This window comes from Frieseomelitta varia, unplaced genomic scaffold (genome assembly GCF_011392965.1).
Source record: "Frieseomelitta varia isolate USP_RPSP 00005682 unplaced genomic scaffold, Fvar_1.2 scaffold_886, whole genome shotgun sequence".
Classification (NCBI taxonomy): domain Eukaryota; kingdom Metazoa; phylum Arthropoda; class Insecta; order Hymenoptera; family Apidae; genus Frieseomelitta; species Frieseomelitta varia.
The window spans coordinates 534874-551534 of record NW_025110685.1 but is presented as its reverse complement, the minus strand read 5'-3'; the positions used below and the strand labels follow the sequence as shown (position 1 = coordinate 551534).

Below are 16661 nucleotides of genomic sequence, written 5' to 3'. Positions count from 1 at the left end.
AAGTCTAATTACTTTCAACGATTGTCCGATTAACTTGTCAGAACGATGGGTACGAGTCAGACATGGCGCTAGCGATGAATCGTTACATTGGAAACAGTATTCTGCCTCTGTTGATCAAGCATTCCAAGTTCTACAACGAGGCAGATAACTATGCCAGCTTGTTGGACGCAACTTTGCACACCGTGTACCGACTGAGCAAGAACAGGATGCTGACCAAGGGTCAACGTGAGGCAGTGTCGGACTTCCTCGTGGCATTGACCAGGTAAGCACGAAGCTTCTCCAAAATACGACTGCAACGATTAACGGAATCATTTTGTTGCTTGACAAGAGACGTCCACGAATTAAGTGTCTCGTAAGTTCCAACAACATTACTTTAAATCGCTAATTCTCGCCTACGATTGTAATTACCATAATTACGTTACGAGGGTAACGGGCGCTTATAGTATACACTGCCCTCGACTCTTCGATCCTCTATGAGATACGTTCAGTCTATCTTTCTTTTTAGCCAAATGCAACCCAGCATGCTGCTGAAACTGCTTCGAAAGTTAACGGTGGACGTGTCCAAGCTGTCGGAATATACGACTGTCGCTCTAAGGGTGGGTGGATGTTCTTTCAAATTTTTCCAACAGAATTTTTGTGAATCGACGGTGATTTTGTAATTTTCTAACAGCTGCTGACTCTTCATTACGATCGTTGCGGGAAATACTACGGCTCGACTGGCGGACAAGGCGCGTACGGTGCGTCCAGCGACGAAGAGAAACGTCTGACTATGGTCCTTTTCAGCAACATCTTCGACTCGTTGTCCAAAATGGACTACGATCCAGAATTATTTGGGAAGGCTTTACCTTGCCTCACGGCCATCGGTTGCGCCCTACCACCCGACTATTCGTTGTCGAAGAATTACGACGACGAGTGGTATGGAAGTAAATCTGCATCCGCTCAGTCGCCCGATGGACCGTACAATCCTCAGCCGATCAACACCTCCAGGTACTGTATCACTCGACAGAGTTGTCTAAGTAATATAATGTGAACAACTTTCAAATTATGTAAATCGAATTAGCAATCCAGACCACTCGAATTAAATAAATATTGTCCCCCGATAATCTTGTCAAACGGCTAACTTTTTATAATATTTGACAGCATCTTTTTGGCAATGTTCAAACGTCAAACTCTCGAATTAAATAAATATTGTCACCCAATATTTATAATCTCGTCAAACGGCTAATGTTTTAATATTTTGACAGCGTGGTTCTCAACAACGATCTCAACCAGATAGTCCAGAAATTCTCCGAGCATTACCACGACGCATGGGCCAGTCGGAAGTTGGAAAATGGCTGGACATACGGTGAACAGTGGTCCGAGGTGAACAAGACTCATCCGAGATTGAAACCGTACAACATGCTGAACGATTACGAGAGAGAACGGTACAAAGAGCCAGTCAGAGAGAGCTTGAAAGCTTTGTTGGCTATAGGATGGAGCGTCGAGCATGCAGAGGTGGACGTACCATCCACCAATCGCAGTTCAATGCGTAGATCATCGAAAAGTCAAGTAAGAAATTCCCATTACACGACGTAGATCACCGAATACGAATGACTGAAATGATATTTCAGGGTGATTCAGCGAGTCCGTTTAATTACAACCCTCATCCAGTCGACATGACTAACTTGACTCTGAGCAGAGAGATGCAGAACATGGCCGAGCGTCTTGCAGACAACGCGCACGACATCTGGGCAAAAAAGAAAAAGGAAGAGCTCATCACTTGCGGTTCGTATCAAAAATCGAAAAAAAAACGAACAAGTCGGTAATTTATTATTCAGACGCGGAATATTTGACTTGATGCCCTTCGCAGGAGGTGGTATTCATCCTCAATTAGTTCCGTACGATCTCTTAACGGACAAGGAGAAGCGAAAGGATCGCGAACGTTCCCAAGAATTTCTCAAGTATCTGCAATATCAAGGTTACAAGCTTCACAAACCGAACAGAGGCGGAGAGTCGGAAGTTGCAACGGCTGGAGCCTCCGTGGAATTGCGATTTGCCTACTCGTTGCTCGAGAAACTGATAGCCTATTTGGACAAGGCCACGATCAACATGAAACTGCTGAAACCATCAGACACGTTCAGCCGTAGGAACAGCTTCAAAACGTCCACGAGAGACATCAAATTCTTCAGCAAAGTCGTGCTGCCGCTGATGGAGAAATACTTTAGTACGCACAAGAATTATTTCATCGCTGTGGCCACGGCTACCAACAACGTCGGGGCTGCATCCCTTAAAGAAAAGGAGATGGTCGCCGCTCTGTTTTGCAAACTGGCTAGCTTACTCAGATCTAGACTGGCTGCTTTCGGTCCAGACGTCAGGATTACCGTCCGCTGTCTTCAAGTGTTAGTGAAAGGCATAGACGCCAAGAGCTTAGTGAAGAACTGTCCCGAGTTCATTCGAACGTCTATGTTAACGTTCTTCAACAACACTGCGGATGATTTAGGGCACACGATTCTGAATCTCCAAGAGGGCAAATACAGTCACCTGAGAGGAACGCATCTGAAAACTTCCACGTCCTTGTCGTACATCAACAGCGTGGTTTTGCCGGTGCTGACAGCCATGTTCGATCATTTGGCTTCCTGCGAGTATGGCAGCGATTTGTTGCGTAAGTACGGAATTTCGACGATAAATGTCCTTCGATTATTTTTTTTTTTTTTTTCTTAGTAACGAGACTAAGAAATTTATCTACTTGTGTGTTTAAACAGTGGACGAAATTCAAGTGGCATCCTACAAAATGTTAGCATCTCTGTATACTCTCGGCGTGGACTCTTCCCTGACGCACGACAGGAAGTATTTGAAGACAGAAATCGAGCGTCACAAGCCCAACTTAGGTTCCTGTCTAGGTGCCTTTTCCAGTTGTTTCCCCGTGGCCTTCCTCGAGCCCCATTTAAACAAGCACAACCCGTACTCGCTCTTAAATCGCATAGCCGATCATTCCTTGGAAGCGCAGGACATCATGACGAAGATGGAATCGAGCATGCCTACTCTGGAGACGATTCTGACGGAGGTCGATCAGTTCGTCGAGTCCGAAAAAACCTACAACGACCTTCCTCACGTGGTTGACGTCATTCTTCCTTTGCTTTGCTCCTATTTGCCTTTCTGGTGGGCTCAGGGCCCGGACAACGTAAATCCGACCGAAGGAACCTACGTCAGCATGGTCACCAGCGATCACATGAACCAACTGCTGAAGAACGTGTTGAAACTGATCAAGAAGAACATCGGTAACGAGAATGCCCCTTGGATGACCCGTATCGCTGCCTATACCCAGCAGATTATCATCAACTCGTCGGAGGAGCTGCTGAAGGATCCATTCTTGCCGCTCGCCGAACGCGTGAGGAAACGCACGGACAACATGTTTCACAAAGAAGAGTCTCTCCGCGGTTTTATTAAATCATCCACGGACGACACGTCGCAAGTCGAGGCGCAGATTCAAGAAGACTGGCAGCTTCTGGTTCGCGATATTTACTCGTTCTATCCACTCTTGATCAAGTACGTCGATCTGCAGAGGAATCACTGGCTGAGGAATAACATTCCGGAGGCGGAGGATCTCTATAATCACGTGGCAGCGATATTTAACATTTGGTCCAAGTCTCAGTATTTCTTGAGGGAGGAGCAGAACTTCATATCGGCTAACGAGATCGATAATATGGTGCTGATCATGCCGACGGCGACCAGGAGGCCTGCTGCCATTTCGGACGGAACGGCGCCGTCTGGAGGGGGCAAGGTTAGTGTCACGAAACCGGAATCAATGGTAATTTTAACACTTTGACGGCCGTATATTTTTCTCCTCGCCTTTAGGTTTCGGTACCGGCGATATTTTTGCAATCGTTCGTAGGATAATTAGTAATTACACTTACAGTTAGCTTGTCAAATTTATATATCCCTCACGTATAGAGTATATAGATTTAAAGAATTTACAACTATGTATATCCACCGTAAATCTCAGTTAATTTCGGATGCAACGGGTTCTTTTCCAAAAAAATAACAATTGCCAAAGTAAAATGTAATAAACCAAGCGCGTAAGTAGTATCTTGCAGGCAACCGAGTAATTTCCAGAAGTACGTATTAAAACATAAACATCGAGTTCAACGCCTAAAATCGTTTCTGTACGTCTTACGAAAATAGTGATGCAAAGTAAAATTTTCGTGAGACGCCGGCCGACAATGCGACAATTAATTTACAAACGAGCCTGTAAATTTCATAATTAAACCGACAGAAAAAGAAGAAGCATCGTGACAAGAAGAGAGACAAAGACAAGGAGGTCCAAGCATCCTTGATGGTGGCCTGTTTGAAGAGGTTGCTTCCAGTTGGTCTAAACTTATTCGCTGGCCGCGAGCAAGAATTGGTGCAACACTGCAAAGACAGATTCCTGAAGAAAATGCCGGAATACGAGATCTCGGAATTCGCGAAGACGCAGCTCACTCTGCCGGACAAGATCGACCCGGCCGACGAAATGTCCTGGCAGCATTATCTGTACTCCAAGTTAGGCCAAAAGAAGGACTCCATGGAACCAGTGAAAGCGCAACAGTTGGAGGATGTGGTTGCGAGGATCACCGACATGGCCAAAGTTCTTTACGGTTTACATATGGTAAGTGAAGGATGCCACGAATCATTACTTTCTAGACTATTCCGCGATCCATATTTCTCAGATAGACGAAGCTTCTTCTTCGTCCGATTCATCTAGTAATTTTGTGTTCTCGAGTAGATAGATCATCCGCAACAGCAGAGCAAGGGACAATATCGATCCGTGGTGTCGATACAACGTAAACGAGCTGTGATCGCTTGTTTCCGTCAAACTTCCCTACATTCCCTGCCCAGGTATCCTCTTTTGGTTTTGGCTTCGCGTTACTGGTGTATCCTCCCCACCTTGCCTTCGTTTCCTACATCGTAATCAAACACAACTAAACGAAGACAATTGATTAACTATCTAATACCTGTACGTTCGTTTCGAGTGTCTTTTATCACCGTACTATCACCGAATAAACCAGCAACCAGTGCTTTTCGTTTCTCTAATCGTAAGAGTAGCGAGAATTGACACGTTAACCATCGATAATGACTCCTGTAATTATTTGTTAGTTATCTAACAACTGTAGTTGTGTGTGCATGCTGCTAAAAGGCAACGAAACCTCCACCATCTCGGGATGGCTGGAAGCGTGTGTTGTGCGCCGCGAGAAAAAGGGCAGCGATCGCATGCCTGCGTAGCGAGCCGCTTTACAAGTTGCGAAGGTAAAACGATTAATACTCAGTTACATTTCCAAACTTGACGGATCATCGTATATATATTTCGTATATGTTATTCCAGGCATCGGGCTATAAATATTTTCGCGCGAACGTACTACGAGCTCTGGTTGCAGGATGAGAACGTTGGCCAAGAAGTAATGATTGAAGACCTTACGGTAGGAATACATTTTATAAACTATCGTACAAGTTTGATTGCAAATGTGGTGAATGTCTATTAAGAAAATGATACGATTGCAAGATAAACGAGGTCTCATGAAAGATCACATTTGAACTTTTTCTTTTTCTTTTTTAAAGCAATCTTTCGAGGACGCGGAACTGAAGAAAATGGACAAAGCCGAGGACGAAAGCAAACCAGACCCGCTCACACAATTGGTAACGACATTTTGTCGCGGCGCTATGACAGAACGATCTGGCGCACTCCAAGAGGATCCCTTGTACATGAGCTACGCGCAAATTATATCGAAATCTTGTGGCGAGGAGGAGGAGGAAGGCGAAGACGAGGGTGGAGGAGGCGAAGAAGAAGGCGGTGCCTCGATCCACGTAAGCATCTTTTCCCAATATTCGTAGACGAATTTAAGAAAGAAAAAAAAAAAGAACAGAAAAAAAAACTCTCTACTAACAAAACTTTCTCAACTACCAAACAACTTTCGTGTCTTTTTCTCGCGTACTGACCGTATAGAAGCGAGGCTATAAGCCACTTATGGTAAGAACAAGTAACCTAATCGTTTGCGGAAATTCAACTGCTTTTATACGCTCGTTCATCGAAACCCGACGTTACCATTTGCGAAACGCAAAGCCAACTCGATTACTCGAAATTTCATCTAGTAGGCTCTAGTTGGTCCCGAATGAAAAGATCGTTCCTGCTCAAATACGCACAACGTACGAATTTGTAAATACATACGCTTGCATCAACGGTAGAATGAGTTGCCTGATCACTCTGTCCAAAATCAATCTCCACACATGTCCATTATGTAGCCTTGACAATGATTCACACTGATCTCGTCAAACATCGGGGATATTTCCAACTTCACTAACGATATTCTGTAACGCTTTCTTTAACGCTCTCCCTGAAGCGACCGATGCACAAACTCATGGTAAGAAGAAAGGAAAACGTAGACAGTTGTATAAAGAAAAGGAAGAATGACTTTCGAAACTTTCAAACGCGCTAAATTGAACAGCTAAAAGAAATTCGTTCCCGTTTGTTCGTGATCCAGGAGCAAGAAATGGAGAAGCAGAAACTTCTCTTCCACCAAGCGCGACTCGCGAATCGCGGTGTAGCAGAGATGGTGCTGCTTCACATCTCGGCGTGCAAAGGTCTCCCCAGCGAGATGGTGATGAAGACGTTGGAACTGGGCATCTCCATCCTACGCGGCGGCAATATAGAGATTCAACGAGGAATGCTGAACCACTTGAAGGAGAAGAAGGACGTGGGCTTCTTCACTTCGATCGCCGGTCTTATGAATTCTTGCAGCGTGTTGGATCTGGACGCGTTCGAGAGGAACACGAAAGCGGAGGGCCTCGGAGTTGGCTCCGAAGGGGCTGCCGGTGAGAAGAACATGCACGACGCCGAGTTCACGTGCGCTCTGTTCCGATTCATTCAACTGACGTGCGAAGGGCACAATCTCGGTGAGTCTCCGACACTCTGAATTCCCCTCGTCTGTGGACGAGGCTTCTCGAAAATTTCTGCTCCAAGTTTATCGATTAATCAACGTCAACCGATGTCGACAGACTGGCAGAATTATCTGAGAACGCAGGCTGGTAACACGACGACGGTGAACGTGGTCATCTGCACCGTCGATTATTTACTGCGCCTGCAAGAGTCCATCATGGACTTCTACTGGCATTACTCCAGCAAGGAACTCATCGACCCCGCTGGCAAGGCTAATTTCTTCAAAGCCATCGGCGTCGCCAGTCAAGTATTCAACACTCTCACCGAAGTGATTCAGGGGCCTTGCGCTCAGAATCAACAGGCGCTTGCGCACTCTCGATTGTGGGACGCAGTCGGTGGATTCCTCTTCCTTTTCTCCCACATGCAAGACAAATTGTCCAAACACTCGAGCCAAGTTGATCTTCTGAAGGAATTGTTGAACTTGCAAAAGGACATGATTACCATGATGCTCTCCATGTTGGAAGGTACTTTCATCTTCGAGCCGAGAACTCTGTCTCTCTTCTAGAACTCTAACTCGTTGAATTCTCTGTCATCACGTAGGTAACGTCGTGAACGGGACGATTGGGAAACAGATGGTGGACACGCTGGTAGAATCTGCGGGCAACGTCGAGTTGATTCTGAAATACTTCGACATGTTCCTGAAGCTCAAAGATCTCGTGTCGTCGCCGAGCTTCTTAGAGGTGGATCTGAACAGCGACGGCTGGGTGTATCCGAAGGACTTCAAGGAAAAGATGGAACAGCAGAAGAGTTACACCAAGTAAGCCACTGCTCTGTATGCTTGTACTACGTTCGTACTAATACCGAAGAAGAGATCACGATGAAATTTGTTTTGTTTTTTTTTTTCAGCGAAGAGATCGAATTTTTATTGGCATGTTGCGAAACGAATCACGACGGCAAAATCGATTATGTGGCTTTCATGGACCGTTTCCACGAACCGGCCAAAGAGATCGGTTTCAATCTTGCTGTTCTATTGACGAATCTGTCGGAACACATGCCGAACGAACCGAGACTGGCGAGGTTCCTCGAAACGGCAGGCTCCGTGTTGAACTACTTCGAACCGTACCTCGGAAGGATCGAGATTCTCGGTGGGAACAAGAAGATCGAGCGTGTGTACTTCGAGATCAAGGAGTCGAACATCGAACAGTGGGAGAAACCACAGATCAAAGAGTCGAAGAGAACGTACTTTTACAACACCGTGGTGGAAGCCGGTGAGAAGGAGAAGTTGGAAACTTTCATCAACTTCTGCGAAGACGCGATCTTTGAAATGCAGCACGCGAGCGCGCTGATGGCGGTGGAGGAAAGCGGTGGGATCGGAAAAGCGAGAGAATCGTCTTACACTTACATGACCGACGATGACGAAGAGAGGAACAAAGACCCCATCAGGAGAGCCATTCAAACGTTCAAAGACAGCATTTACTTCTTCTTCTCCATATTCTCTCCTAGCAACATCAAGAACAAAATCGCAGAAATGCAGCAGATGACGTTCCTCGAGCTTTTCATCGGTTTCTTCAAGATGATATTCTACGCGTTCTACTATTCTGGTTTCGGCGTTGGATGTGTAATTGGATACTTCATGAGGTTATTGTTGGCGTTGATGAAAGGACCACACGTGGAAGAACCTGTGGTCGAGGTGAAGGAAGGGGAAGAGAAACCGACAAGACATTTGCCTGCGTTACCGCCAACGCCGGACGAATCGAATCTACAGGTTCGAAAAGAAATATCCAAAGATGCGCACGATAGGGGGGAAAAAAGGAAAATTACAAACAAACTCGATTCTTTCGTAGGTACAAGCGTTCGGAATGGATATAACGAAAGAGGAAGGCGGACAAATAAAGATCGCGCCGCACGAGTCGGCAACGTCCACTCCTCAATCGAGCATCGAGGAAACGGGTGAAAGCACGCCGGAAGAAGCTACTGGCGAGGAGGGCGCGAGAGGTGAAGGCGGCGGAGACATGGAATCGCCAGTCTCATTGGCTGACTTATTAGGGTATGACCAAGTTTCCCAATTGCAAAGTGTTATGTATAATATTTTCTATTTGTACGTCGTTTAAAAACTTTCAAGATTAGTTGCGATTCTAATAATCAGAAAAATGATTAAAAATTAGTTTACTAGAGTACTCGCGACGCGAAATACGAATACAAATATTTAGACATTTGCAAACAGAGGCGAACAGGCTAGAGCTCAAGCAGCAGCTGCGGCTGAGGCAGCGGCCGCTCAGCAAGCAGCCATGGCTGCTGTTGAAGCGGAAGCGAAACAGGAAACGATAGCAGAACCATCCGGGTCATCTATCGATTTCTCCGATTATACTCATCGCGTGGTCTCCTTCCTGGCCAGGAACTTCTACAATCTAAAATACGTGGCTCTCGTTCTTGCTTTCTGTATCAACTTCATGCTGCTGTTCTACAAGGTGAACGCAACTCTCTGAACTCGAAACTTTCGCGCTGGTTCGTATAAATAAATACGACGTGAAAATTTGCACCGATTTGCAGGTTACGTCTTTGGGTGGCGACGAGGACGAGGAAGGAAGCGGACGAATGGCCGACATGTTGGCAGAGATGTCTGGCGAGGGTGCGTCTGGTTCCGGAAATGGCAGTGGTATAGAAATAGGAAGCGGCAGTGGGGAGAACGAGTCGGAAGAAGAGGAAGACGAGCCGTTGGAATACGTGGAGGTGGCAGAAGACTTTTATTACATGGCACACGTTATAAGACTCATGGCTATTCTTCATGCGATCGTCTCTCTTGCTATGCTGGTTGCCTACTATCACTTGAAAGTACAACCATTTCTATATCAGAATTCTCTATATCTCGAGTGTGCGCGTGCATTCGTGTTAACATGCAAACTTGCTCACATTGCGCACAGGTACCGCTGGCCATTTTCAAACGGGAAAAGGAAATTGCGCGACGCGTGGAGTTCGATGGTCTGTACATCGCTGAAACGCCGGAAGAAGACGACATCAAGGTGCACTGGGACAAGATGGTGATATCGGCGAAAACGTTCCCCGTGAATTATTGGGACAAGTTCGTGAAGAAGAAAGTTCGACAGAAATACAGCGAGACTTACGACTTTGATTATATAAGCAACTTACTTGGCATGGAGAAGACTTCGTTTAGCCAACAGGAGGAAGAGGGTTCCGGTTTGATACACTTGTGAGTAAAATTACGCAGATTTTTCTGCAGTTTCTGCAGTAGTCTTCGATTACCATCGTTCTTGTTTCTTCTTTTTTTCTAGTATTGTAAATATCGATTGGAGGTACCAGATATGGAAAGCGGGAGTTACCATCACGGATAACGTAAGCAAACGATCAAATCTAATATCCGCCGATAAAATCTAATCCTTTAATAGTTCTAGAATGTGTGAAATTTGTAATATTTGTTCACAGGCATTTTTGTACAGTCTGTGGTACTTCACATTTTCAATCCTTGGCAATTACAACAACTTCTTCTTCGCTGCTCATTTACTCGACGTCGCGATTGGTTTCAAGACTCTAAGAACGATCTTACAGTCCGTCACGCATAACGGCAAACAACTGGTGTTAACGGTGATGTTGTTGACTATCGTCGTCTACATATACACGGTCATAGCCTTCAACTTCTTTAGAAAATTCTACATTCAGGAAGAGGACGATGAAGTGGACAAGAAATGTCACGACATGTTAACGGTATGACGTAGAAAATGTTCAAGTACGCAGCTGTACACAAATTTCATTCGAATTGTACTGACTCGTGATCATGCCAATGTACGTTCGTACAATGAGTAATGAAACAATCCCGGACGCAATGAGAAAAAAAGAAAAGGCACGAATTTTATTGAATTTTATTTGTATTTTCGTTTCAGTGCTTCGTATTCCACTTGTACAAAGGTGTAAGAGCCGGTGGTGGTATCGGCGATGAAATCGGCGAACCTGATGGCGATGACTACGAGGTCTATCGTATCATGTTCGACATCACTTTCTTCTTCTTCGTTATTATCATTCTGTTGGCTATTATTCAAGGCAAGTTGAAGAAAATATCAATGTCGTTATCGAATTGTTCACGACGTTTGACTCTGTTCCTTTGTCGCCGACAGGTTTGATTATCGATGCATTCGGCGAGCTTCGAGACCAGCTCGAAAACGTCAAGACAAACATGGAGAGCAACTGTTTCATTTGTGGCTTGGGGAAAGAATATTTCGACACAGTACCGCATGGTTTCGACACGCATGTTCAGCAGGAGCATAATCTTGCCAATTATATGTGAGTTACATTCGCACGAATTTACAGCCTTTTCAAGCAACGTGAATCGTCATGGTTCAAAATTTCCCAGGTTCTTCTTGATGCACTTAATCAACAAACCAGACACCGAGTACACCGGCCAAGAAACGTACGTGTGGAACATGTATCAGCAAAGGTGTTGGGACTTTTTCCCGGTCGGTGATTGCTTCCGCAAGCAGAACGAGGCGGTGGAGGAAGAGGCGAAGAAGAAATAAATACAAATTTTTCAAATTTATCTCGTTTTACGTATCATCGAACGACCAATCGATCGATCTACCAAGGGGGATTTCCTTTCCCTGAAATCATCTTCAATGATCGTAGTCTGTAATTTCTGTACGCGAAGGAATGGTAGCGCGCCGCGAACAACACTCGACAACGTACGACTTGCATTTTCGATCGCGCGCGCAACGAACGAACGAGCGAGGCAAGTTGGAGGAGACTGGCGAAATATTTTTTCAACTTATTTTTCCAACTTTGTAAGGACGGCTGGATATCGTGTAATCAACAGTTTCCTCTCCTTAGATAGATAATTTACAAAGTGTTGTTGATCATCGACAAGAGAACCGACTGCACAAATCTACATTCGTCGTGACGATTTATCGTTATATATATATATCGATTGCCTTCTTTTCATACGCCATGAGTGACCACACCTTGTGCATAATAATTTAACTCATTGACGCAATGTTTGAGATATTACAAGAATATTACGTAAGTTGAAGGTGTTTCAAAGTTTATATATCAAATTGTAAAATGTTTCTTCCACGATTCGTGTGGGAACTTTTTCATAATTATTGACGACTGAAATCACGATGTAATCAAACATGTCAATATGTTGTAAATAAGAATTTACGGTAAGATTACCTGAAAATAAAGAAAGACATACTACCTCGATGCTCTTCGCTCTATTTCCGATCCTAATATCCTAATAATCGTCTAATATTCGATTGATTCTTAAATAGTACGCTTTAGCAAGTAACAATCGACCGATTCTTTCCAAGTATATCGTCATCGTTCAACGGTAACATGCTTGCTGCCAGACAACAGTAACGCGATTATTCCTTAGAAAATACAAAGGAGAACTTCATCGATCATTTTTCCAATAGAATGCATTTACTTGACCTTACACTCCTGTCCCCTTTTCTCCATACACCTCGAAAGTTTCAACGTCAATTCGATCGATCTTTCGAAACTTGTTCCGAAAACTCAAATCTAATGCCAGCTGATGAAAATCCGAAAGAAGTCATCGCTGATAAAACGATCGATGGATCTAGGCGAAGCTCGTGTCCTCGATGGGGAGAGAAACTGGAGAGACTGCACCCCGATCGATCGATGCAGCGTGGTAGAATAACAGAAAAAACGAATCCGCGGAACACAGCGTGTTCCTCGGTTGTGTACGTTCCTCGTCGTGTCGGCAAAACGAAAAATACCGGTTGCCTCCTTGTGCAGAGCCGATGGAGGGAAAGAGGTCGCGCAAGCGCCCCACCTCTAGCGCCGGCGGCTAACAGCCTCGGGGCGAAAATGCACCCTGGCATGGGAGTGTCAGCGGGCGAACGTCGCTGCGGCGAAAATACGGTGATGCAGCCCAGGAACGGGATCTGCGACAAGATCGAAAATTACATATCCGATCTGGGACAATGGTACGTAAACGGAGGCTGATTGATCGGCAAGTGGAACCCTCTGATGAGAAGCCGAGGGTCGGATCATCCTCGGACCGGCTTTTCGTCTCCCTCGAGCCGGCCAAGGGAAGGGGAACGGTATCGAGGATAAAAGTGGCGGGTGTTTACGAGGAATTTTCTAGCGTTCAGTTCGTGGGTGGAAAAACAACGGTTCTCGGTTCATTGATCTCGCGTTGTCTCGTGCTTCGGACCTGTTACTTCGACGAAATATAATAGGTCGAAGCTTGAATCGAAGATAGTTTTGGTGTGTTGAGCGGAGAAAAATATAATTATTTGTTCTATTTAAAAAGGAAAAGATACTTTGCAAATATCGGTCGATCGGTTCAATTAATATCACGTTTAATTCAGAAATTTTCTCGTTGTCCATTTTTCACGTTTGTAAGTTTCGTTTCATCACGCACGAAACATTTGATGTTTTTAATTGCATTTTCCATTGTTAACAGGTCAGTATGGAGAGCGATAATACTGGGACAAGTGCTGTCCCTGGTGTTATGCCTCATGACGCACGCGAATCATCACATCAACACCGCGTATCAACTCGCGCTCCCGTCCGGTAAGTCATTAACGAACAATCGCTTGCATAAATAATTCGACACGCGGGAATTGCGATCGAACAATGTTTGTCATGGAGAATCTCTTCCACGGAATAGCACAAAACCTTCCGCATTACGTTATGATGTGTCTTGTATACACAACCTGGATGTCCTGCAGAGGAGTAGGGAACGGGCTAATTTCTGTCATAAAAGCCCGTGGATGGAGGTACTTGCTGTTGGCCCTCATTGACGTTGAAGCGTGTACACTTGTAACATCCTCGCATCAATTCACCAGCCTGGCTGGAATACAGGTACGCGCTAATGATGTCACGTGGCATTTCAACGTTACGCTTTGCCAAACAACGGCGACGACAGAGTTCTTTGCTTTCGTACGGCATACGCTAAATGAGACATTAATTATCTTCGTTCTAGTACAGCCGAAATGAAAGGAAACCCGCAGCAAAGCTTAACTCGCAAGAATTACGCGAAACGGGAGAATTTGTACTATACACGGACGGTGATATTCTTTTACGCGTTGGAAACTGTTTCGTTTCATTTTTTCAAATGTTGTTTCGACGAATAAAATTTTATTTTGCCAGCAAGTATAAAATTTTCCTTTCGTAACGCGTTTCTTTAAATTAATTCTCCCCATTTTTCTTTTTCCTTTTTTCTTTTTCTGTTTCTTTTTCATAGAAATTTTACGAAGCTCGCGTTTATACAGAATTCAAAGAAAACGGAACGACTTCGTTGAATGTGAAAACGGTTTATTCTTCGATGCTGGTACGAAGTTCCGCTTCCTTGGAATAAGAGGCAAGCGTTGCACAATCTGTGTACAGTTGAGGATGCAACTTTCATAGCCGTTTAATTAAACGGTCCAGTATTTGTGGTAGCGATGAATGGCACGGAGCACGAGCATTGTATCGGATACACACCACCACCAACGAAAGGAGAATGCCGGGTCGAAGACCCGGCATACTCACCCCCTTGTCACCTATTCTTGATCGAACTCCGTTCTGCATTGAAATTTTAACGGTCTAGAGCAACGAGGATATTTAAACGGAAGTAATTCTGTTTCAGCTGCTCGATTGCGTGGCTATACCAGTTGCATTGGCGCTGTCGTGTTTGGTTCTCGGAGTGAGATACAGAATGGTGCACATAGTCGGCGTTTCTGTTTCTTTGATGGGGGTGGGATGCTTGGTTTGGGCAGGAATTGATGACAATAAAGATCCTGCGACTACAGGTGATTGTTCGACGAACGCATTCCGATGACCCGAAATGCCACGAGTTTTTAATTGACGAAAAAAACCATCGAACTTCCGGTTGCTAAATTTTTCAATTTTAATTTTTCTGTACAAAGGGAAGAATCACCTTGTTGGTGATATGTTGTGCCTCGGTGGCGCGGTATTGTTCTCCATAACAACGGTACTACAAGAGTTAACAGTAAAGACAGTCGATATTATCGAGTATCTCGGCATGATCGGTTTCTTCGGCACTATATTATGCTGCATGCAAACGTAAGTCCTCCGTCAAAAAAAAAAAAAAAGAAGATTCGGTATAATTGATTATTACGATTTATATTATTTATTATTCCAGGGCCGTGTTAGAGAGCTTAAAGTTGGAATCATTTCAATGGTACAACGCACCAGTAATCACGTTCTTGGTGTTTTACTGCATCACGCAATTCGTATTTTTCTCGCTGGTGCCTGTTATATTGTTCGAATCCGGTGCAACTGCACTGCAATTAGCACTGCTGACTGCAGATTCTTTCAACGTTTTATTTGGCATGCTGCTTCATCAATACAGGGTATCTCCTTTTGAAATGATCGTTATAAATTAAGATGTAAACAGAAACACTGCTCTAATTCCTCACGTGTCGGTGTTACACGAATAGAATCGTCTATTGCGACATAATACAGACGAATACATATACTAATAAAGTTCCTACCACCTGTTCCAGTTTCACGCATTGTATTTCGTCTCCTACACGCTCACAATGACAGGCATATACATCTACGCGATAAAGAGAACGCCAATGTCGTCGAACTCACGAAGACAGCACGCTGAACCCTCCGCTCCAGATTACAGGTAACATTACACGAAGAAATGTTCTACGAAGCGAATATTTTTAATTTTTAAAGCCAGTAGATCTATCTATGTTTGCTCGATTGAAAAAGTGGAATACAAACTCAAACGTCAAAGTAGATTCGAGGAAAAGTTTTTCTTTGAACAATCTCGTCAACGGGCCATTCGTTTCATTTATCGTTCAATTGAATGTATCACTTTTAAATACTTTTCTTTCTACTCAGAAAATGTTACCACCTGGTTATAATTTTCTTTCACGCAAGAATAACTTCTCCACCCTATTTTTATTTTCACAACCACCCCATAATAAGAAATTAACGATTGACCGTGGATTAAAGTGATGTCATTTTAAGACATATGTCTCATCCTGACGTCGGAGAGGTGGAAATGGCAACAAGTTCAGGGATGTCTGGCGTGAGTGGTACCCTCGACATGAGGACGTCGACCCTTGGCAGCGAAAAAGAAACAGTAGACGCGACAAGTTTACCGCCAAGCGTTAGCTCTGACACGGCCTTCACCTCTTTTTATGGAAGTTACTACGACTGAGAGGGACCGCGGGAAGACTCAGAAGAAACATAGAGCCAGTCGGGAAACTCTTAAATTTGCCGCGTACGCGCTCTTGTTGAAGTTTTACACCAAGTTCGAAATTAACGATCGCAAAAGAACGTTCTTTCGGTTTCTATGATGTTATACAACGTAAGGATATAAATAGATCTCTTGGTCGATTAATAATAATAAGTTTATAATAACGCGTTGCACAGTGTTCTGATTAGCGCAGTGATTTTTCTAAGAATTTAACCGTCTAAAATATCGATCAATCGCGTATAAATGCGATCTTCATTGTTGATTTGACTGTTTATCAAAATGAAAAATACTATACATTCTTGTTGCTCAACATACTTTGTAAATGATAACGTTGCGGTGTAATACAATCGATTGTTATTAGGTCTAAAAGACGTTATCTAATTTACCCGTTGTAAGATAATAAGTGAGAGCCGATGACGATCATTTTTATGATTCTTATTCATCTTCGTTTGCGAATTGCATTTACATTCTATCGTCCATCCATGTGTCGGAACGTTATTTCACATGTTGTGTATATTTTTTTGAAGTAAATCAATAAATAAACAATAAATAAAATGCAAAATTCTTTTCTTCTTTTTTCTCCCT

At 44.0% G+C, this 16661-nt stretch overlaps 2 protein-coding genes across 13 annotated transcripts in view; both read left to right on the top strand.

Annotated features, from left to right (window-relative positions):
* LOC122537124 (ryanodine receptor) overlaps positions 1-11716 on the top strand; it is a 39640-nt gene extending 27924 nt beyond the window's left edge. For 5 of the 11 annotated variants that reach the window (XM_043670091.1, XM_043670094.1, XM_043670090.1 and 2 more), the window contains 26 exons: positions 42-262; positions 506-596; positions 671-987; positions 1245-1548; positions 1611-1764; positions 1850-2641; positions 2742-3760; positions 4253-4624; positions 4742-4854; positions 5339-5432; positions 5572-5817; positions 5957-5980; positions 6351-6371; positions 6492-6903; positions 7006-7410; positions 7487-7703; positions 7793-8651; positions 8731-8933; positions 9111-9354; positions 9437-9718; positions 9808-10094; positions 10177-10237; positions 10328-10606; positions 10783-10939; positions 11014-11179; positions 11250-11716. In XM_043670091.1, the coding sequence (XP_043526026.1) occupies positions 42-262; positions 506-596; positions 671-987; positions 1245-1548; positions 1611-1764; positions 1850-2641; positions 2742-3760; positions 4253-4624; positions 4742-4854; positions 5339-5432; positions 5572-5817; positions 5957-5980; positions 6351-6371; positions 6492-6903; positions 7006-7410; positions 7487-7703; positions 7793-8651; positions 8731-8933; positions 9111-9354; positions 9437-9718; positions 9808-10094; positions 10177-10237; positions 10328-10606; positions 10783-10939; positions 11014-11179; positions 11250-11412 (7503 nt within the window). In that variant the 3' untranslated portion in view covers positions 11413-11716. The remainder of the gene's footprint in view (positions 1-41; positions 263-505; positions 597-670; positions 988-1244; positions 1549-1610; positions 1765-1849; positions 2642-2741; positions 3761-4252; positions 4625-4741; positions 4855-5338; positions 5433-5571; positions 5818-5956; positions 5981-6350; positions 6372-6491; positions 6904-7005; positions 7411-7486; positions 7704-7792; positions 8652-8730; positions 8934-9110; positions 9355-9436; positions 9719-9807; positions 10095-10176; positions 10238-10327; positions 10607-10782; positions 10940-11013; positions 11180-11249) is intronic. The other 6 variants (XM_043670098.1, XM_043670097.1, XM_043670100.1 and 3 more) reach the window with 2 other exon arrangements.
* A 971-nt stretch (positions 11717-12687) lies between these two features.
* LOC122537122 (solute carrier family 35 member F2-like) lies at positions 12688-16638 on the top strand. Of its 2 annotated transcripts, none has more exons than XM_043670087.1 (8): positions 12688-12837; positions 13320-13429; positions 13527-13720; positions 14487-14649; positions 14767-14923; positions 15003-15213; positions 15367-15494; positions 15845-16638. In XM_043670087.1, the coding sequence occupies exons 1-8, from the start codon at positions 12719-12721 to the stop codon at positions 16035-16037; spliced, it is 1275 nt and encodes a 424-aa protein (XP_043526022.1). In that variant the 5' UTR covers positions 12688-12718; the 3' UTR covers positions 16038-16638. The 2 variants fall into 2 exon arrangements, with proteins under 2 accessions (XP_043526022.1, XP_043526021.1); XM_043670086.1 differs by having other exon boundaries at positions 15830-16638.
* The last annotated feature ends 23 nt before the right edge of the window (positions 16639-16661 follow it).